Genomic DNA, 23,293 nt, shown 5'->3' with positions numbered 1-23,293 from the left:
TCAGAAACGTGATTGCTCTCGTAGTAATGTGGGAGCAAGTTGTTCTAACTTAAGGTTGTCTGGAGATAGCACGGGAGCACTGATGGTGTATTTGATAGTGTTCTATAATCCTTTTGGAAGAAATTTGATATCAGTAATAACATTTCACAAAATGCGCACACAAACCATAAATCTAAAATGACCCAGAGTAGTCAATCTGGCATTTAGCAGTTAACTACAAGAATTTGGGCAAATTGCACTTTAACCATACACTTTTTTCTTCTTCTCTCTCCTGCTATTAGGACCAATGTTTGCGATCCTATATTAATTAAGATCCCTGCTAAAAGCTTTCCAACCAGTACACTGGTGGGCTGGTGTCTGTAACTGAAGTCACAGCAACGAATGAAGGGTCTGTTTGATATGGAGAATGAATGAGTGGAACAATATAACAATAGATTCCACAAACTTGAGACTAATGCAAAAGCCATGGATGCTGGAAATCTGAAATAGAAACAGGAAATGGTCAGCAGGTCAGGCAGCACCTATAGAGAGAGAAACAGAGTTGATGTTTGAGATTGGTGACTTTTCATCCAAAAATGTTGAGGTTGTTTATTAACTTTATGCATATTATAATTTGCAGGTGGAGTTGCCTGTGTTTATACAGGACAACCCTTCGATACTGTAAAAGTCAAGATGCAGACCTTTCCTAATATGTACAAAAATGTGTTGGACTGTACTGTGAAGACATATAAGGAACGTGGCATTCGGGGATTCTACCAAGGCACAACTCCTGCCCTAATGGCTCATATATCAGAGAATGCTGTGCTGTTCCTGTCATATGGGTTTTGCCAAAGGGTAGTGAGAAGTCTGTCTGGACTGGACAACAAAGCTGAGCTCAGGTGATGGTTGCTTTGTTCAGATTTGATGAATTTTATATCTGGATTTGCTTGAAGTGACACCATACTGCAGCAAATCAGAAGAGAAAGCAGATGCAAGATCCATGAGAATTGCTTATAAGCGCTGCCACACCACATAAGGTGTATTTGGTTATGAGCTCGATTCTAATTTTCCACTGCATTTTCAGTCTTTTTGTTATTTGTGATGATCTACTAAGCAGAGCTGGTTTCTAACACATAGGATACTAAAGTATGTAGTTATACACTCAGACTGGTATGAAGGCAGCCCAAAGTAATACACTGAAGGGCAACTTTCCTGCTGGCCTGCTTCAGCAAAAGAGCTGTACAGCTCCAGCAGACCAGGAGTAAAGCCATTACTGCTAATGGCCATTACTGCTAATTGCCCTCAAACCAAGCTAAAATAAACCAAGCGAAATTCCAATCGAGGACTTCAGATATTACCACTAAAGAAAATATTTTTCTTATTTATTTGTCCATGAGATGCTGGCTAAGCAAGCATTTATTGCCTATCCCTAATCACTCTGGAAAAGGGGATGGTGAATTACATTCTTAATTCACTTGAGCTAGGTATACCTGTGGTGCTGCTAGGAAAGGAGTTCCAGAAATTTGACTTGGCAAACGTGAAGGAACTAATTAGTTTCAAACTCAGATCGTGTGTAGCTTGGAGGGGAATTTCGTGTTTCCATGCATCATCTTCCCTTTCCTTTAGAAGTACTAGAAATCTGGAATGATTCCTGAAGATTGGAAAATAGCAAATGCCATCCCACTGTTTAAGAAGGGAATGAGAAAACAGGGAACTACAAACCTTGTTCGTAAAATGCTAAGAACCTATTATAAAGTATATAATAAATACACTTGGATAATAATGAATTGATTGAGGATAATCAGTGAGGAATTGTGAATGGGTTATTATATTTGACAAGTTCATTCAAGATTTTTAAAAATGTTGTAAATAAAATTGCTAAGAGATCTGATGGATATACTTGGATTTTCAGAAAGCTTTTGATAAAGTCCTCCACAGAGGGCTGGTTTGAAAAAATACATAAGATAGAAAGTAATGTACTGACATTGATTAATGATTAGTGGACAAACAGAGTAGGAATAAATGGATAATTAGCATATTGCCATTTGTGAGTCAACGGATACCAAAATGAAAACGATCAGGCTTGGGGATCCCAGCTGTCACAATATATGTCAATAATTGGGCTAAGTGCAAATGTGTGTAGAGAGAAAAATATCAAGTAGATTCAGGAGGTTTTGGACAGTCTTGGTGAATATGCAAGAACATGGCAGATGGAATGTAAGATGGAAAAATGTTAGGTTATCCTTTTTGGTAGACGAAACACATGTGCAGAGTATTTCTTAATTATTAAGAGGTTGGAAGGTGTAGATACACAAAGGGTCCTAGGTATCCTTGTCAATAAGTCAGTGAAGGCTAACATGCAGATGCCATATTTGGGAGGTTAAAGTAATGTTAGCCTTTATTGCAAGAGAATTTGAGTACAGGAATAGTAATGTCTTATATTAATTGTATAGGAGCTTGGTTAGACCACACCTGGAGAAATGCGTGCAGGAAAGATATTATTGCCATAGAAGAAATGCAACAAAGGTTTACTAGACTTGTTCATGGGATGGCAGAAATGTCCTATGGAGAGAGATTGGGAAAATGGGGCCTGTATTTTCTAGAAATTTGAAAATTGAAAGGTGATCTCATTGAAACCTACAAAATACTTAAAGGAACAGACAGGATCAATGTGCAGAAGGTGCTTGTCCTGACTGGGAGGTCCAGAATCAGGAGGCACAATTTAAAAAGGATGTCACTTTTGGTCGAATTGAGAAGAATCATTTTAATCATTTTAACCTTTGGAATTCTTACTCACATGGGGCTGTGGAAGCTCAGTTTTTAAGTAAATTTGGCAGATTACTAGTGATGTACAGGGTAACGGGAATGGGATGGGTAAAAGTTTTCAGTTAGCAATGACCATATGGCTGGGCCAACTTGATTTGCTGAATGGCCTACACCTGTTCCCACGTTACGAAGTCACAGGTTGGGAAGGAACTAACAAAGGATCATCGGTGAGTTGTGGCAGTGTACATTCTGCTGTTACTGGAGAGAATGAATGTTTAAAGTTGGTTGCTTTGTCCTGGATGCTGTCAATATTCTTGAGTGTTGTTGGAACTACACTTATCCAGTGAGGAATATTAAATCACTGCTGAATTGTGCCTTGTACATGATGGACAGCCTTTGGGAAGTCAAAACATGAGTAATTCAGCTCTGACCAGCTCTTGCAGCCACAGTACTTGCCTGGCTGGTCCAGTAAAGTTTCTGGTCATTGGTAACTCAAAGATGTTTCTAGTGGGGCATTCAATGATAGTAATGACATTGAATGTCAAGGGGTGATAGTTAGACTCTCTTTTGTGGTCGATGGTCATTGGCTGACAGTGATAAGGCATGAATTTTACTACAGGTATTTCAGTCATGCATATCTCAACTTTTTAGTTGTGAGAAAAATGTGATAATGATATTATTTTTAGTTGTATGTACAGTGAATGCTTAGCTTTTCTTAGTTCTTATTTGTTGTGGTTGCATTTTTGCCCCCAACATCAATGGTCAAATGCCAAAAACTCAATCACCCCCTTGTCAGCATGAGAAGACATCCACACACATTAGCTGGCAATGTTTTCTGGACTGATCACTTCAAAGTCGAACACATGAAAATCATAAAAATTCAAAGTGCAAGCATGCAAATTAATATATACTAGCTTCAGAATTTTTCTGATGAACTACAATTTATTTTGTCTTCATTTTGCAATTGTAGTATTATTTCTTTCATCCCTTCACTGTGCCATTTTTTTTCTCTGAGCTCCATGATGCATAACCCATTTGAAAAATGAGGGACCAAGACAAAGAAGTCAGTAACCAAGGGACGTAGATTAAAATAATTGGTGGATAGATTAGAGGGGAATTAAAAAGTCATTTAACACACTGGATGGTAGGAATCTGCTGCTTATTCAACCAGCACAGATCAATGGGCCAACTACAAATTTCTATAACAGAGGCCTTAATTAATCTGCATGTTCATATTTCAAGATCTGTAATATTTCTGTTAAAAAGACTTCCTTGCTTTTGATACCTAGCTGTAATGTATAAAAGAATTTAAATTTCTTACCTTGTATAACATTGCAAAATCCCAAATGTTTATAAGGGAATTTGTGTAAAACATGTTATTGTATAGATAACTTTCAATCAAGTAATAGCTGCTATGGTTTATAATAATTCAAAGCACGTTTTTTGCCTTGCACTCATCAGGACATTGACAAAAATTCCAATGAAAAGTCAAACAACATTTTATACCGTATGAGAAGAAAATGCTGATTGATTAGACTGATATGGAGGTGTTGGAGTTGGACTGAGGTGGACATTCCTGGTGAAGAGAATGCTCGAAACATCAATTCTCCTTCTTCTCAGATGCTGCCTGACCAGCTGTGCTTTTCCAGCTCCACTCTTTTTGACTCCAGGGTGGACAAAGCCAAAAGTCACATGACACCAGGTTATGGTCCAACAGGTTTATTTGAAATCACATACATTCAGAGCGTTGCTTCTTCATCAGGTGAAATGTTTGCCTTCACTCGACAAAAGAGCACTGTTCCAAAACCTTGTGATTTCATATAAACCTATTGGACTCTAACTTGGTGTTATGTGCCTTCTGATTAGGTTGTTTAAGTGGATTGTGAATTGTAAAGGTGTAATCATGTATAATACATGAGTTAGACGATGAGTAGTTGTGTGATACAGCTAGTTTCACCTGAAACAAAAACAAAAAATTGTTGGAGAATCTCAACAGGTCAGGGCAGCATCAGCATAAAGAAAGCAGAGTTAATATTTCAAGTCCAGTGACCATTTTTGGGAACCCATGTGAGTTTCTCCAGTGATTTCAGTTTTTGTTTCAGATTTCCAGCATCAGCAGCTCTTTGTTTCATTTTAGCTAGCTTTACCTGTTGCTCAAGTTTTTAGACTCCTTTTTCTCTCAGGCTAATCAAAGAAGGACTGGCTACTCTTCAGGACTGAACGTCTCAATCTTATGTAGTAGTAACATAAATAATATATGCCATCAAACCAAAAAGATGTCCTGCTTATCTCACGCATGATTAATGTGTTATGTGAATTTCAATGTCAGTGTGATGATAGGTATGTAGATGATACAATCCCCCAGTCTTTTGTCTGTATCAGGCAAGTTTCTGACTGTACCCAACCAGCCTTTGATTTGTAAAATCTTTGCAGTGTCCAATGTAAATAATTCTGAATGTGTTAGGAATTATCCTGCCAACTAATTAAGGAAAATCAATGTGGCACACTGGTACATACTGGAAGCGACACAGATTCGTAAACTGGGTGCTGTTCTTTGTAGGCAGTACAGATGCACACAAGCCAATCTGTGGTTCGCTGGTCAAGGCAATGTCTCAAGGAATCAGAGTCAACCCGCCAATTAACCAGCAGTCGTCATTGAACTGATGCATTCTCCACGGCCTCTAACAATAAATTAACACTCCCTTCTCAGACAGTATAAAATGTTGCTTCCCTTTTATGGTGCTTTTTCTTGAATATGTCCTGATGAGTGCAAGATGAAAAGCCTTAACAAAATGCATTTATTTCAGTAATATTCAAGTTCTGTATTATTAAATAACATATAAAGGAAAACATTTTTTGGCAAAAAATATAAAATGTAATCCATTCTCTAATGTTACGATGCTCACGAGTTATTCATTAGTTAAAATCTTGAAGTCAAGCAATGGTCTTTAATGCTGATGATGAATTGTCATAGTGTGATAAAGTGTTACAAACTTAAATGGACATGGTTCACTCAACTCAATGCTGAAATGAAGGGCTTATCTTATGAAAAAATGCTTCAGAGTCAGTGGAGTTTAGAACACTGAGAGGTGATCTTATTGAGTAATTTAAGATCTTGCATAATTGGATAGAGTGGATACCAGGAGGGCATGGGAGAGACTACAGATAACGGACATAGTTTAAGAGGTAACTTTTAAGACTGAGATGAGATTTTTCTTTCCTCTGAGGTTGTTAGTATGTGGAATTCTTTTTCTCAGAAGGTATTAGAGACTAGACTTTTCAATATATTGTAAGCTGAGTTATGGGGCACAGACAGAAAAGTGGAGTTGAATCCACAAACAGCTGAACTGTGATCATATTAAATGGTGGGGCAAGGTTCTATGTCCTGTATTTCTACGAAATACAAATATTGACTATCTGAAATAATTACAGCAAATAAAGAGAGGAGGCTTCAGAAAAAAGATTTGTGTGTAAAGCTAATAAACCTTACAAATGATTATAGACTCAGCAAAGTTTGGACTCTGAAAAATTTGGGAGAGGCAGGCTTTCTATTTGAATTTCATGTTGGAGGAGGGAATGGTAACTGAAACAATGCAGCCCTGAACTTTTCCAACCGTTGGAGAATTTTCTGATCATCCTTTGAATATAAATGCATCTGTCATTTCAGTGATATACAGAAAGCAGCTTCTGGCTCATTTGCATCAGTATTTGCCTCATTGGCCATTTGCCCAACAGAGTTAGTCAAATGTCGTCTCCAGGCAATGCACGAAATGAAATCTTCAGGAAAACTAGCCAAAGGACATCCCAGGTACGTCCTTTTTTTATATATAAAACGTTATCTTAATGCTTTTTTAAGATGCTAATTCATTCTTTAAAAGGCTGCAGTCACATTGTGGGAAGTCCTTTTTGATCTAGGTTAAAGTTGAGCTACATAGTATACAAGTAGGTTGTCTGTTTCAAAGATCACTTCGCTACACTTCCTGCTCCCTCAAGATAAATGGGCAAGTATCCAGGTTTGCTTGTCCGTGCCACTATTTAGTAGCTGGTGTAACATTGTAGTTTGGAATACATACAATACCCACTTAAATTTGTTGCTGAATGTATTTCCTATTACGAGCACTTCCTGTGACTAATCATATCTAGACTTTGATTGGCATGCATCAGTTGAGGCTACAACATGTACCTTGAATGAAAAGTTTGAAATGTCCACCTGTTAATTCACCCAATAATTAGATGATGATTTCAATGAGACTATCATATGAGCTTTGTGCACATGACACTTCTCAGCAATATCAGAAAACCAGGGAAAATTGTGTTTAGTTACAAAGCAAATGTTGTGGATGACAAACTGTAAAATGTCTTACTGGGGGAAATGGTTTGTATTGTAAGGAGACTTAAAGGGGTTGGAGTGAGAAAGAGACAGAGGGGAAAATGTTTTTCTTTGTGTGGTCTCTTAGTGGGATTCTTTGTAGCATTCAAATCTAAGTTGGGTTGTTACCTTACACTTTATTCAGTGGCATGAACCCTGCACTGGGTGCAAACCCATTTAAGGAAGATATTACCAAATCAAATTCCTGACAGCCACGACTGTATACAATTTGGGGTAGGTATCAGGAACTGCAGGATGCTTGCTCATAGCTTTCCATCAATAATCTTAGCGGAACAAAAATTACACTTGCATGCCAACATTACACACCGCTGCAAGCTGGTTGCAAAGTTAAATGGATAAATTTTAGAATTGACAATCCTTAAGGCTGATAGTAATAAAATACTGCACCAAAAGTGGATTGCAAGTGTTCGTTCTGCCCTTCACTCTGTGGACTACTTAAATCATTGGGGTTTGTGAGGAACTCTGCATATATATTTGTACGTATCCATGTTGTACATCACACTGTGGTAAAACACTAACACCTTTGCATTGATGACTGCCTTCACTAGAAGTGATGACTTCCAGATTGTTATTTCCAGAGATTAATAAATTTAGTAAGGATTGTACCTTTTTTTTTTGAACCATAAGTAACTGTGTACAATATTGCAGAATCTCCACATTGGAGGCTTTGTTTGAAAATGTTTTTGTCGAAATATTCAAGAGGGAATCTTGACATATGTTTGATCAGCCACCCAAGCAGAAAGAATTCCTATGATCACAATACTCGCCAACATTTTTAAGCTTTCAGTAGAAGCTGCAAATTGAAGAAATCTGTACAAGTATAATCTTGTTACAATTACAAAGTGAATTTTTACCTCTCTCCTGTATAAGCGACTACCCAACATGTTTTTCTTTTAAAGCTGTTTCAGATTGAAAAGTCAATTTCCTAAAATATTGACTTGTACTGTAAGCCAACCTACTAAAATGGATATTATTGCTTGTAAACATTTGAAAGTGGTAGTTATCTGGAAAGTTGGAAACTTCTCAAATGTGCTTCCATGTATTATTATAATAGAACATTACAGCACAGTACAGGCCCTTTGGCCTTCGATGTTGCACCAACCTGTGAAATCAACGTGGAACCCATCTAACCTATTCCATTTTCATTCATATGTCTATCCAATGACCATTTAAATGCTCTTAAAGTTGGCAAGTCTACTACTGTTGCAGGCAAGCCGTTCCACACCCATACTATTCTCTAAAGAACCTACCTCTGAAATCTGTCTTTTTCTATCACCCCTCAATTTAAAGCTATGTTCCCTCATGCTAGCCATTACCAACTGAGGAAAAAGGCTCTCAATGTCCACCCTCTCCAATCCTCTGATTATCTTATGTCTCAATTAAGTCACCTCTCAACCACCTTCTCTCTAATGAAAACAGCCTTAAGTCCCTCAGTCTTTCGTCATAAGACCTTTCCTCCATACCAGGCAACATCCTGGTAAATCTCCTCTGAACCCTTTCCAAAGCTTCCTATAATGCAGTGATCAGAACTCCCAAGTGTGGCTGCACCAGAGTTTCGTACAACTGCAGCATGACCTCACTGTTCCAAAACGCAATCCCTCTACTAATAAAAGCTAACACACTGTATGCTTTCTTAACAACCCTATCAACCTGGGTGGCAACTTTCAGAGATCTATGTACATGGAACACAGATCTCTCTGTTCATCTACACTACCAAGAATCCTACCATTAATCCAGTACTCTTTATTCCTGATGTTCCTTCCAAAGTGAATCACTTTTCCACATTAAACTCCATTTGCCACCTCTCAGCCAAGCTCTGCAGCTTATCGATGTCCCTCTGTAACCCACAACATCCTTTGGCATTATCCACAACTCTACCAACCTTAGTGTCATCTGCAAATTTACTAACCCATCCTTCTACGCCCTCATCCAGGTCATTTATAAAAAGGACTAACAGCGGCGGACCCAAAACAGATCCTTGCAGTACACTACTGCTAACTAAACTCCAGGATGAACATTTCCCAACTAACCACCACCCTCTGTCATCTTTCAGCTAGCCAATTTCTGATCCAAACCACTAAGTCACCCTCAATTCCATGCCTCCTTATTTTGTACCTTATCAAAGACTTACTGAAATCCATATACGTCACATCAACCGCTTTACCCTCATCCACCTGTTTGGTCACCTTCTCAAAGAACTCTAAGGTTTGTGAGGCACAACCTACCCTTCACAAAACCATATTGACTATCCCTAATCAATTTATTACACTCTAGACGATATGTCCTCTTTAACCTTTTCCAACACTTTTACCCACAACCAAAGTAAGGCTCACTGGTCTATTGTCTCTACTACCCTTTGTGAACAAGGAAACAACATTTGCTACTCTCCAGTCTTCTGGCACTTATTTTACATGTTAGTTTTATATAATGAAGTGAACTTTGCTGAATGTTTTACATGTACACTTAAATGTTCACCTTGCTGTGATGAAATCTGAAGAGATCGAGTTCAGAGTCATTCTGAACTCTGTGTTCTGAAGAAGGGTTACTGGACCCAAAATGCTAAACCCGATTTCTCTGCACAGATGCTGCCAGACCTGCTGAGATTTTCCAGCAATTTGTTTTGAGTTAGAGTCTCCTAGCTGATAATAAACAAAATGCTACATTGTGATGTAGTGTTAGTGTCTCTCTGTCTGGGCTAGATAGTCCAAGTTCAACTCCCTCCAGCCCCAGAGGTGTCTCATGTCATATCCAAATAGGTTGGCTTAAAAAAAATAAAATTAAATGGTACAAATAAAGAGACAACTTTAGGAGTGCATTGATCTTCCTTCTTGGAGACTGCCTTAAGGAAAATTCTGGGTAAAAGGTCTTGAATTAAACCACTATGTTGTACGTTTTCCTGTGTGACATTGTTTAACAGAACTGCGTGTGAATAGGTACCCATAATGGAAAACCATCAAACTTATTCTAGCTATTAATTCAATTTGTACACTTTTCTCCCTTTTTAGCACAGTTTGGGCAGTGATTAAAAATGTTTTGAAAACTGATGGTCCTCTTGGCCTGTACCAAGGTCTGACAAGCACACTGATGAGGGAAATGCCTGGCTACTTTTTTTTCTTTGGTGGCTATGAACTCAGTCGTACCCTTTTTACAAGAGGAGGCCGGTCCAAAGATGATCTAGGCAAGTACCTAAAGCAGGCTTTCAGTGTATGTGTGTTCATGAGTGGGATTGTTTATTGCAAGAGATTAAAATCGCAAGCTACAAGAAAATTGAAACCAAATAATTCTTGTTCTTCTTAACTCTGTTTCTGTTGTAACAGGAACTTCAAAGCAACTAAATCGGTCGTTACTTTTAAACTAAATTTTAGCATTTCCCCTAACAGTTTCTAATATTGATTATGATGTTCATAAAATTAGAAGGAGCACCATCATTCTTCTTTTGAATTCATTGTTGGATAAGTTCACCTTTTCAATAATGAAAATTGCAGGGGGCATATCCTTTTGATGTGTCTTGAAACGCTGGCTTGAGGTGGTTCACAGATGTTACTAGACTGGCAAGTCCGTTTAATAGGTTATTGGGTATTACAGTTTGTCAGATGGAGTCCCAGTGACTTAGAAAGAGGCTAATGCTAAAGATTGCTTTACAGATTTCTTTTGTTTTAAAACCAAGGGCTTTTTTGTGTGTGGAACCAATTTGATTTATCACCAATTCAGGGCCATGTGCTGCTGCATTTTCTACAATTAGATGAGGTGCTGTTTTCAAAAAAGTGACGACCTTGCCTCAACATTTAGTGAGAGCACATACTAACAGCCAACTCCTTGCTGCATCCTCACAGCACAAAGATTTCTTTTTTCAGTTGAGGAGTGTTCCAAGGTTAGACCTGTTGGTGGAATATTCTAAGAGGAAGCTCCCATGTTTTTGTTCCAGGACTGTAGAGCCCAATATCCTTGGCAAGTGCTTCGTCTCAGAGAATTACCAGTTCCTGTGTGTATTCCCTCCATTTCCACTCCTTTCCAGAATCCTGTGGAAAGTATAGGCAGATAAATCGCAAATATTCAAACAAACAAGTGTAGAAAACCAAGTTGTTGGATTTTATGAAAATGAGTGGGTTTTTGTCCTACCCACCACCTTGTATAGAGACCAACCCTAATTTAGCAGGAGCTCATTCTGGCTACAAAAAGAAACCTGATCATTTAAAACTAATTCTAATTTTAAGCCTATGGCACATGAAAGTAAGTTTTAAGTGTACAACAGATCCTTGTAGCAGCTGTACCCAATCCTCATGTATATTGGGTTTTTTTGGGGTGGAGGGCATGTAGGAAAAGAGAATTGAAGTGCTTACATAAGATTGGTGCACTGAAAATATGCTTTTTTTGTTCAGTTAATAGTGGGGTACAAGTGCATTACTTTATTTTCCATAATTTCCTGATAAAAACACCTCCTCTAACTTCATTTACTGAGATTCTTTCCTTCTATGATCATCCTCTTCCTGCCTCAATTTGGTTTTCTTGCACTTCCTTTCCCTCTAGCTCAGCCTGTCATTCTTTTGTCCTTTTCATCCAATTTATACCAACATTTTGACTTCCACCTCCAACTATGTTCCATTTGGTGTTGGTGCATCCACAGACTCAGTTAATACTTGTATTTCTTGCCACTCCTCCTGTCCAACCCAAGAATGCTTGCATTCTCTGCCTTGAAGTGGAAAATGGATGATGTGCTATAGCACATGTTATTTTGGCTGTTGTACGTGGGAATTCTTTTCCTCATAATTGCCTGAAACAGTATGGAGGGATAAGGAATTGGTTTGTGCAGATTTTGTCAGCAACATTTGGCATGAACTAAAGCCATACTGACTTCCAGCTTGCATATCAGTGCATGCTTTTGTTTTAACTAAAGAGATAAAAATCTTAGCTGTAATTCTAATTGAGTCAAATTCTTCAATTGCAAAGACTTTCTCCTTAAGTAATTGATATCATGACTAATGTATTCAAAGCCCAAAATTCAAAATTGAAATGTGTTCTTTAATAGGAGGATTTAAAAACACTGACATGTGCAGCAACATAAAATTGGTTTCAAAAATCAATATCGATGTAAAGTGACTTGCAAAGTTGCTGGCAGTGGAAGTCCAGATTTACCCATTGATCCACCAGTGAGTTATGAAAATGAGAAAAATGTTAACAATTTGGCCTAGTATTTCTATATAGTTTGTTCAATTTCTATTTGCCCTCAACTATTGGTATGCTATCTCCTGGAATCATTAGCATGCAGCCTAGTAAGCTACAAACTTTGATTTTTGTTTTGACAGTTCTATGAAGTGTGTAGTGTATATTATTTTTATTCAGAGGATATAAACAATCACTGCCCTGTCAGCATTTGTTGTCCATCCTCAATTGCCCTTAAAAAGGGTGGTGAGCCATCTCCTTGAACCTCTGCTAGCTCCACCTACTCCAAATGGATTACAATGTTAGGAAAGAAACTCAGGTCTTCTGAAGGAGATAGGCAACCAAGCTAAAGCATTCTTTTGATCTCAAAACAAATCCAGGAGTGTAACTGCAGGGTTAGGATTAGCTTTGGCCGGAGGTGGATTCATCACCTTTGATATGGAGGCTCCGTAATGAAGAAAGTTGTACAGCTAAGTCAAAACATATGCTTGTAAGGCAGAACCAGTCAGGCAGCATCTGAGGAGCAGAAGAGTCAATGTTTCAAGCATTATCATTCATTCCTGATGAAGAGCTTAAGTTCAAAACATTGACTCTCCTACTCAGATGCTGCCTGACCAGCTGTGCTTTTCCAGCACCACATGTTTTGACTCTGAAGACTGCAAATGCTGGAGATCACCTTTCTTTATAGGAAGTAGCAATTTAATTAACACAGCATTAACCTTGGTGAATTATTAGGAAAATTCCATTTTAAGATTTAAAAAACAACTCTGGTTCAACCAAGATTGAGGGTGCATAGCTTCTGAATTTTCTACAGATAACAAAGTTGAGTGATTAATGGGAAGTTAGGAAGTCTCTGGTTAGCAATGTGAGTATCTTGAAGCGGTTTTCCTCCCCCCCCACCAAAGTGCCTCGAGTCAAAAGGACTAGGATAACTATCTGTAACTAGCTCAATTTCCATTTGCATTTTTTAAATAGTTAGAATTTTAGTTCGGGCATCCTGGCTATAATTCTGATGTGGGCTTTAAAAGGAGGCACCCACTTATTACAGTTAGCAGTACCTTGGAGGGTTCAGGACCTAGGAACTCCAACAAGAGAGAGTGTGACCCCTTTTCAGTTGGTAGTTTGAGCCCCTATCCCAAGCCAGAGCTCAGTGTGCCTTTAGTCATGTCCAGTGCATTCCAGGGTTTTTTTGCTCCAAAATCTTAGTTTCTTGGGGTCTTTTCAAACTAAATTGTGCTTTTAAAACAAAGAAAATGTTGGTGTTGGGAGTTGTTGATAGATTATTTTCAGAATTGGGCTAAATCATATGAGAACAATAGCCTTCCACTTCTGTAAGGCATCGTAATTCCATTCAGAATACATAGTTATGATCACATTGAATATATGTACCCTTTTACAAGTTTGTGTGATGGGGAAAAAAATCAATGGATATCAACTAACGCTTTGACTAAAAGTATTGTCTTAAAATTTGACTAGAAGGGCCATGTCAATTTAAAACTGAGGAAAAAGCTATTTAAATATTGGTATCTTGTGTAGTGGATGCTTTTAACTGGTAAAAGAAATAACCTCCATTAAAAAAAGGCCAAAGGGATGATTTTCACTCAATTTCTCAGAATTTGGTTTGGGATAATAGTTGAGTGATGGCTTGGTTTGCACAAGCTGCAGATACAAAATACTATCTGCATTAATAAACTCTGGTCTTTTGTACCCTTTTATCATTGTAGGATTTCATTTTTCCCATTGGGGTTGAGATAAATTCAATCACCAAATCCTGCTGTGTATTTTCAATGGTCACAAATTCAGTCAAGGCGGTAAGTGAGCAAACAGATTCTAGCACTGAGCAGACACTGCTATTGCCTAAAAGTATATTACCTGAGGTATACAAGGCATGTTTTTCCAAAGGTAGACTGCATTAAGCTTAGACATAACTGTGGCCAGCTGCAAACTGTTGTAATCCACCAGCGGTATGGCAGACGAGTTGGAGGATTAATGGCTGGTGGGAGTAAAAAAACTAGTAACCCAACAAAATACATTGTACAAAAATCACACTAGTCAATAACTAATTAGTCAATTATTGAAGGGAATAAGAGCAGGGAAGGTTAAAGGAGATAAGAACTTGTGCTGCTGTTCGATTTCCTCATGACTGTTGCCCTGGAAGTATCATTTTATAAAACAAAGATTGAAGGTGTTTGATTTTAAAGTTGAAAAAGGAGCCTCTTCAGTCTAAAGAGACCAAGAAAAACCTGCTTACACTCTCTCGTGTAGACGTTTTGTTACATTCTGCCTTGTGTATGTGATAAGAACAAGGAAAGGCCTTTTTTGAAAAAAAAAGGTCCAAAGTGGGATACAGAAGCAGAAATTATTGAAGATGCAGGATATATTGAGTGGTTAATACTGTTAATTTATAAAGCAACTTAGCCATTATACAAAGGGAGACTATACAAAAGCAACAAACCTGGTGATTTTTTTTTTAAGTAAAGCTCATCCTGAGCTAGAGTAGTGTCCAATTAGGAAAGCTAACAACTACTTGGAACATAAAAATAGGGAGGTTGAGACAGAATCTGGAAATAGTGTGCAGTACTGATCATCTTACTTAAAAAAGGAAGGGTTAAATATGTTGAGGCAATTTAGGAGGTTTACCCAACTAATCATTGCCTCCCTCTCATTGCAATGTCCTATGAGGAAAAAGTTGGTCAGACTACACTTCTATCTGCTGGGAGGTTTAAGAGATTGAAAACAAGATCCTGAACAGATGTGACAAGATTGTGGTGAAGGGATATTATGAAAATCTAGAACCAGTGGACACTGTTTTTGAAAAGTTCTTTTTTGAAATGGAGGCAGCAAAATTTGAGGATGATGAATGTTTGGAAAGGTGGTAGAATATTAAGCAAGGGGGTGAAAGATTAGTCAGGGTGGTGGGTTTGAAGTTACAATCAGATCAGCTATACTTTAGAGATGCTCTGCCAATTAAGTCTGAATGGCCTACTCTTGCTCCAAATTTGTGTGCACACATACAATTCTTGGCATCATACTTTCAAAAGTGTGTAGATGTGAGGGAGTGCAGAAATAGACAAGTCAGAAATAAGGAACTTCAATTAATGAGTGTGACGAAAGACTGGGTTTTTTCTTCAAAAAAAAAGAGGGGGGGGGGTTTTATTCAAAATAGGGGATTTAGACAAACTAGGCCCTGGTAAACCCAGGAAGCAGAGGGATCAAAAGCTTCCACTATGTTAGTGGCTTGAATTTTGAATGCACTGCCCAACAAGTGTGCTGGAAGGAGGATTAGATAGAAGGATCATCTGTGACTATTCTATAAATATGTGGTTCTTTGAATTCCTGTGAATTCAGAACACAAGCATTCACTACCCTTTCTTAGCTATATGGAGAAAATGATACAGGGCTGTCTACTATGGAATAATTCACCAGTTTATCAAACCCTTCTCAAAAGTAGCATACCAAAGTGTCAATTTACATAAAATTCCAAGGTGTAAAAATTTTACGAACAATCAGCTTAGTTAAATATGACATGAATGGAGACTTGATTAGATGCTGCTGCAAGTTAACTAACTAATTTTGTTTCATAAAAAGGTCCTATTCCCTTGATGGTGAGTGGTGGTTTTGGAGGTGCCTGTTTGTGGATTGCCGTTTATCCAATCGACTGTGTAAAGTCTCGTATACAGGTCCTCTCAATGGCAGGCCAGCAAGCTGGTTTCTTTAATACTTTCCAAAATATTCTCATGAAGGAAGGTAAGATGGGTTTTGCTAGTAAAAAAGTATATCTGGTTAATATTTACCCTTTCCCTCCGACTTCCTATCTGTCTTTGGCAATACATTAGTAACAGCCAATTGCTTGTGCAAAACAGATTTAATACAGAACAAAATTGTCCAGAATAGGAGTGTAGGGCAGAGAATCTTGGAGTTTAAAATTAATACTTCCCTCCCTTCCACAGTCAAGTGGTCAGTCAATCCACCATATTCAGATTTTGTAGAATTAACAATGTTGGAAAAAAAAATATGGAGAGACAGCTATGCAGGTGATTCATCTCAAAAAAATATCTTCAGCTAACACTAACTTAACAATTAGCCCAATTCTACTTTTGTAGAAAGAAGGTCTTGTCCCTATTCAATTTTACTACCCAATAGTTCAGTACAGTTATTTGTTAAACAAAAATAATTTAGAACTGGGCCAGATGCACACTTTGAAAATTTGACCTATTGTGCAGATCTTAGATGATCAAAAAGGCTCTACTAATCTTTCACCCATCCATAATGTAGAAGGCTGGAGCAAAATGGGTTAGTTTCCTTCTGACTAATTAGATTATCAGGATCATGATAAAGTAGTGCACATAATGGTCAGATGAGTGACGTGTTTAAGAATAAACATTTAAAATCATTTTGGAATACTAAGTATTTAAGCAAAAAAAGTCAATGGAAACATGCAAAATATTCATAATTCAGATAGATAGTAAAATTTTTGGACACTAGCACTTAATCATGGAGAAGGTGCAAACAAAGATAGTTACTGCACAAGTATTTTAGAGGCTAGAGAGTTGAAAAACAGCAAAAGAATCTAGAAATCTTCTGAAAATTCAGTAAAGTTATTTTTTCCCCACAAATGCATACATTTAGAAGTAGGATCATAAATTGAAATGGTTAAAAAAATTTTTAAAAAGTGGGTGCTGCAGGAAACTCAGTCATGCTGAAAACTTGAGAGAAGAGTTATAGAAGAGTCAGATTAGATTAGATTCCCTACAGTGTGGAAACAGGCCCTTCGGCCCAACCAGTCCACACCGACCCTCCGAAGAGTAACCCACCCAGAACCATTCCCCTCTGACTAATACACCTTACACTGTGGGCAATTTAGCATGGCCAATCCACCTGACCTGCACACCTTTGGACTGTGGGAGGAAACCAGAGCACCTGGACACAGGGAGAATGTACAAACTCCACACACAGTCACCTGAGACTGGAATCGAACTTGGGACCCTGGTGCTGTGAGGCAGCAGTGCTAACCACTGAGCCGTCAGCAATGAAGGAAGATCTCATTCTATTACCTTGCTGAAAAAGCTCCTAGGATTAGCATTGTATATTTTCACGTCTTACATTGCCATTGTTACAGCCTTTTGAGTGGTCGTATCCTCAGTTGAATGGAGCTGGGTTATCAGAAACAAAAAAGTAACAACTTGCAAAGATGGAGGCAAGTTTGGTTTATACAACAGCATCAAAGTGCTGCCTAAACTGGAATTCAGAATTATTCTAGTTAGATGAACTGTAGTGGAGACCAGGATTTAGACGACCTGCAGATTAACTGACTGTTCTGGCAAAGCAGTTTTTGAACATTTTATATACACTTCTAGCACTGACCATAGCTCCATTTTGAAATAGATAAATCAAGGGCAAGACATGCTTAGAAAATGCAGAATTTAAACTACTCAATACCTGCATCCTTAGGGGGAAAAAAATGTATTGTTGGATCAACACCCAAACCTGGCCATTTTTAATCATGGTTGTGATAGCTTGCTTATTTTCCTACATTGCAAAGTGCCTACATTTTAGTAATTAGCCTAGTAAAAGCACTTGAGGGGCACTGGTTAAATTCCAAACTATTTAGAATTTATAGTAGTTATTCCAACATAAGCTTCATAGATATTTTGAAGCAAGTTTGCTGGGTGTGTATCTGGCACAAATTGAAAACTTAGCATCTGTGCTCAGTTTAACAATTCAATGAGACTAAAACTCATTTTGTTAATTAGGAGAATTTCAAAAATTAATGTTGTATGAGGCAGCAACTTTGTGTACTGTGATACCTCCACTTATATCTATGCTTCAACATTGAAATGGTTAACTTTTCATTTACCTGCAGGTTTGAAAGCAATCTACTCTGGATTAACACCAACAATGATACGTGCATTTCCTGCCAATGGTGCATTATTTTTGGCCTATGAACAGAGTAGAAAAGCTATGATGGATTACATGAGTGACTGATGTGTATTCTAACGAATGATTGGGAGCAATGCTTCAAGAATTTGATTATGCTGCAAAAAGCCAATTTAGGACTAAAAACTGGATATTTGATACTGTACATGGTAGGATGCTTAAAATCAGTGCAAAGAAATTGTGGATCTTTCAAAAGTAGCTGAACTTAATTTAACATTAACTTAATTATTGCCAAGATTGTAATGTATTCTATAACTCAAAATGGTGTTCTAAATTTCCAGGAAAAATAAATCAAAGACTTTACTTATGCAAATTCAATATTGTGAACTAAAACTTCAAAAAAGAAACCAAAAGTACAGGCGAGGATGCAGCTTTAAAAAAAATCAGCTACCAATTCTGACATTCCCACTATCACAGATCAAGCAAAAAATATGGAGTGGTGCTAATTTACTTTTCCTTTTATAAGTAGGAAAAGAGTAGGTAATAAGCAAGGCATCTACCTCTCAACCAGCCAAGTGACCTTTCCTCCCTGCCCCATTGTCAGCAGTGCATGTCATTTAAAGCAGAAGTAAATGTTTCTAGAGCCTGATGTTATACTATTAAAAAAGGTTTCACAGAATCAGGCTCCAATGGCACTAAACATTATTTTTAAAACAAAAGGATATCAGACGCATATTGGCATTTCCACTGCAAAGCTTTTTTTTGTGCAGTTATTGCAAGCACAATGCTTTAGTATTGAAAAAGCACAACCACATCACTTCATTTCAAAAAAGTGCACGTACCTATTGTACTTGTCCTACTTCCCAAATGTTGCATCTACATATGTAGGAAAAGAGCAGGAACTGGATCCTTTTACCCTTCTGTAAACATTATCAAGTTACAGTATCACAAGACAATTCTATTCACAGGAAAACATGTCAGACATTATTTGCTACTAGTAACAATGGCTAGGAGAAATCCCAAAGTAGGAAGTCAGTATTTTACTATTTATTGAAGAACGTTTCAAGAACTCTACATGTAAATAGATTCAGTGATAGATGCATTTGATAACTACTGACATTTAATAGTTGAACAAACATTTACTAAATATGTAGTTCAAGTATGTGGTAATATTCAAGTTTCATATCAAAACATGAAGTGTGCACAAATTCCATTGGAAGTGTTCTAGGCTTAAGGGTTTGTAACATACAGAAAAGCCACTTCATTTTAAGCAGATATGAATAGTCAGATCACTTAAGTATCAATAGAATAATTACATTAATGCCTGTGCTGTACAAGTCTCTTTTGCTCCCTTCCCTCCTGCAGTGCAGTGCTATTTGTGGTTGGAGCCTTTCACCTGAAGAACACAAGTATCTAAGTATTCCAGTGGCACAATTCAATACTGCACGACTATGTTTCAATACATTATCAGGCTACTGAAATATCACTGAAAGGACAAATCATTTCAACAAATCAGAATTTCAGAGCAGGGAGTGCAGGGGGGATGGCTTTTATTAACCCTGTTATAACATTGCTGATAGCTCATGTTTCTTCTGGAAAAATGCCACTGGACAGGTAAAAATCAGTTTTTATGAAGTAAAAAATATCAAGACTAATCCAGTCCTGGGATAACTGATAATCACACCCTCTTTCCGATGAGGTAAATACAACACTGGCAACTCTTAAGGAAAAGGGCTGGAAGGGGTTGTGGTGAAGAGGAGGGTGCCCTGCAGCACCAGAATGATGACTCTTTGACCATTTTCCAACAGTTTTTCCTTTAGTTACAAAAGTCTGAAGTACTTAACATGAATATCTTGCAGCAAGTAGAAGTTCCCAATATATTTCGCCCACCCTCCCCATTGAAGGCAGTACCAGACTCCCAATACAATATTTACATTACAAACTGCCTGGAATCATTCTATACCCATTCTGTTCCTGAGGTGGCATTAGCTTAACTGGAATCAGGATCATCAAAATTCACCTCCACTGCAAATTTTTCACTGTAGATTTTCCAGGTTTTTGGTTTGTGTGGGTTGTCAAGTTCATCTCTAGACAAGTAGAGCCTAGACAAATTTGAAAAGAGAAAAATGTTGTTTCAAAAAAGTTACCAAATTACATTTACCACTAATGTCAAAACTCTGGAGACTATTAAAAAGAGAAACAAGAAATACTTGTCTGATTGGTGCTCAATCAACGCCACCACCCTGTGGCCCAACATGTCAACTACTCCTCCCCCAAGGACATGCAGGTCCTGGGCCTCCTCCACCGCTGCTCCCTCACCACTCAGCGCCTGGGAGGAAGAACGCCTCATCCTCTGCCTCGGAAGAGTTCAACCCCAGGGCATCAATGTGGGCTTCACCACTTTCCTCATTTTCCCTTCCCCCACCTCACCCCAGTTCCAGCCTTCCAGCTCAGCACTGTCCCCATGAGCTGTCCTACCTGCCTATCTTCCTTTCCACTCCACCCTTCTGTCTGACCTATCACCTCCACCCCCACTCACCTATTGTACTCTACGCTACTTTCTCCCCATCCCTCATTTATCTCTCCACTCTGCAGGTACCCTGCCTCTTGCTGATGAAGGGCCTTTGCCCAAAACGTCGATTTTCCTGCTCCTCAGATGCTGTCTAACCTGCTGTGCTTTTCCAGCACCACTCTAATCTAGAGTTTGGTTTCCAGCATAAATTTACTCTGCAGCTTAATCTAACATTGATCAACTCAAGTGCTCACTCAACTCAATTTAAAAAATGAGTTCAGACACTTTTACCTGTAAAAAAAATCTAGTAGTTGGCAATTCTAAATCTCATTGGACAAATCTGCAAAGATTACTTAAAATTGGAAAGTAGGGACTACACAGGCTTAACTTTTTCAGCTTATAAGTTGTCCTTTACTTGTCTGAAGGAAATAGTCAAGGAAACAGCTGACACTTGAATTTTAATAAAACAGTAATCTTAAATTCACTCAAACCAATAGCAACTACCTATCAAAAACCAACACCACAGAACAGAATATTGCACACCTGTATGATCATGGTTTTACCTTTGCGTCCGATATTGTAGCTAAAGTCCCCCAACACATGAAATTTGGGTTGAAATATTGAGACAGAAGTGGCCAGAAGCTTGATTTCAGATATCTCTAGTGCGAGATAGAGTAGATTATAAAGACAGAGTCATATGGCGATAGTGTGAAGTATTTGCAATCTTTCCTCCTTTAGTATATCAAATTGTCAATGTGGTTCAGTTTCTTTAATGCACTTTCCATCTCACCCCACCCACAAACCCACTTGTAAGTTGAAGGACCCTGGGTACCAATGGTAGAAGACTAAGTAATAAACTCTGCTAGATTATCTGAAGGCTATACAAGTCTTCTCAAACAACACTAACATCTTAATTAGGCAAGAGATTGGAGTCCAAATGTGTTTGCTTGACATGATCATGCAGAAGAATTTTAAAAACATCAAGCCTATTATCTGTTACAGAAATTTCAAATGATTTAAATAGGATATATGACCAAGCACAAGCAGTTACAAACTGGATTAAAATGAGGCAATTGAATTGGTCTTTTGCCTCCTTTTAACAGATTCTTAAAACTATTCTTGAACTATAATTTGACTGTACCTATTATTTACAATGAAAGAGGTGTTGAACCAGAAGTAGAATGGACAGTCATCATAACCTTTTGGAAGACCCTGGATAGAAGGAAAAAAAAAATAATTGTTTAAGCCATTGCGATGCCTTTATTTTTAAGAATTGTAAAAGATTAGACAGACTTACCCCACTAGACTCAAATCGGACTTTAACATCACCGCTCACTTCAGGACCGTTCTCCAAGCTAATTATAGCAGAGTTACTCCCAGCATCAAAGAACAGCTGTAAAAAAAAATTATAATGTAACTGCTGAAAGGAGTCACCAAATGTGTTCATAACTTTAAAGTTAAGTATAAAAAGACACTAAACATTGAAAACTGAAGTTACAGTTTGCAATAGTAGGCTTTCCTCATGTAAAATCCAGACTTATTTAAATCAATCTTTAGATGGTGCAGAACAGCACTAGCAGGCAGACAGAAATCAGAGGGGAATGTTCATACATTGACACATATCCACTGGGGTGACAGGAATAAGTGCTGGCCTATAGCAGACAATAAGTGAACAAACAATTGAACATACAAAATGCACATTTAAAAAACAAACCGTGGAAGATTATCTTGGATAATATTCTTTAAATTATCTCACTGTTGGATGGAGACATTAGAAAAAAAAAGCAGCCATTTTAAGGGAAGCTTCGAGAAATTCAAAACCAAAACTTCATCTGACTTGATACAAGTCAAGCCACCATGTGCATAACAGCCCCTTCAGAAGGAGCTCTTCTCAGCCTTTTCTCTTCCTCCATATGGTGCCTACCTTCAGGGTCTCAAAAATTATGCCCACTCATCCAATCCTCTCAATAATCCCTTTCCACCTATTCCAGGAGTTAGAGCTTCTGAAATAAGTATTATCCTGCATCAGTTTTGTTTAAATTCATGGTTGTGGGGTATTGTTGGCTGGAACAGCATTGTATCCAAGCCCCACATGCCTTGCAGTGGTGAGCTTTCTGGAACTGCTGCAGTTCAGCATAGTTAGTTACAGCTTTGTCTTCCTTCTGCTGCTTAAATTGTTAAAGTTTTCTGTTATGAATCAAACTAATCATGATGCATGGAAATATCCCCAGTCTGATGACATAATAGAAGGAAAGTTATGAATGAAACATTGATGGTTAAGACAGTATCTTGAAGGTACTCCTGCAGAGATGCCCTGGGGCTGACACAATTGACCTAAATGACTCCCATCAGTGGAGAGCTTGCATCAATTCCCAGCAACTTGCTAGGGCACATTGATGCTAGTCAGTTAAGTGCTGCTCTTTCAGCAAGGCAGGCATTCACGTCCAAGCTTAACTTTGGTCCATGTTTGGACTAAAGCTGTAAGACAGTAGTCAGAAGCTCAGTGCATCAGACACACACACACACACACACACAGCAGGTTGACAGAAAGTGAAAGCATTTTAAATGGAATGGATGTGCTATTTGGTATGAGATGGATCTCAAACTTT

General features: G+C 38.1%; 2 protein-coding genes and 1 long non-coding RNA gene across 8 annotated transcripts in view; 1 reads left to right on the top strand and 2 right to left on the bottom strand.

The window, feature by feature from the left end:
• Positions 1–18,550, top strand: part of slc25a15a (solute carrier family 25 member 15a) — a 73,822-nt gene extending 55,272 nt beyond the window's left edge. For all 4 annotated transcript variants that reach the window (XM_072577156.1, XM_072577155.1, XM_072577154.1 and 1 more), the window contains exons 3-7: positions 620–878; positions 6,413–6,553; positions 10,141–10,313; positions 15,884–16,042; positions 18,159–18,550. In XM_072577156.1, coding sequence (XP_072433257.1) covers positions 620–878; positions 6,413–6,553; positions 10,141–10,313; positions 15,884–16,042; positions 18,159–18,280 — 854 coding nt within the window. In that variant the 3' untranslated portion in view covers positions 18,281–18,550. The remainder of the gene's footprint in view (positions 1–619; positions 879–6,412; positions 6,554–10,140; positions 10,314–15,883; positions 16,043–18,158) is intronic.
• LOC140481250 (uncharacterized) lies at positions 10,343–14,258 on the bottom strand. The gene is made up of 2 exons (XR_011961486.1): positions 14,168–14,258; positions 10,343–11,154 (listed from the first exon to the last, which is right to left on the bottom strand). It is a non-coding gene; the product is annotated as an uncharacterized lncRNA (long non-coding RNA).
• Positions 18,551–19,210: 660 nt separating the features above from the next.
• tpte (transmembrane phosphatase with tensin homology) overlaps positions 19,211–23,293 on the bottom strand; it is a 60,837-nt gene continuing 56,754 nt past the window's right edge. For all 3 annotated transcript variants that reach the window (XM_072577144.1, XM_072577143.1, XM_072577145.1), the window contains 3 exons: positions 21,982–22,077; positions 21,826–21,896; positions 19,211–20,274 (listed from right to left, as the gene is read on the bottom strand). In XM_072577144.1, coding sequence (XP_072433245.1) covers positions 20,163–20,274; positions 21,826–21,896; positions 21,982–22,077 — 279 coding nt within the window. In that variant the 3' untranslated portion in view covers positions 19,211–20,162. The remainder of the gene's footprint in view (positions 20,275–21,825; positions 21,897–21,981; positions 22,078–23,293) is intronic.

Source organism: Chiloscyllium punctatum, chromosome 9 (assembly GCF_047496795.1).
Source record: "Chiloscyllium punctatum isolate Juve2018m chromosome 9, sChiPun1.3, whole genome shotgun sequence".
NCBI lineage: Eukaryota > Metazoa > Chordata > Chondrichthyes > Orectolobiformes > Hemiscylliidae > Chiloscyllium > Chiloscyllium punctatum.
This window is presented reverse-complemented; position numbering and strand designations above follow the sequence as displayed.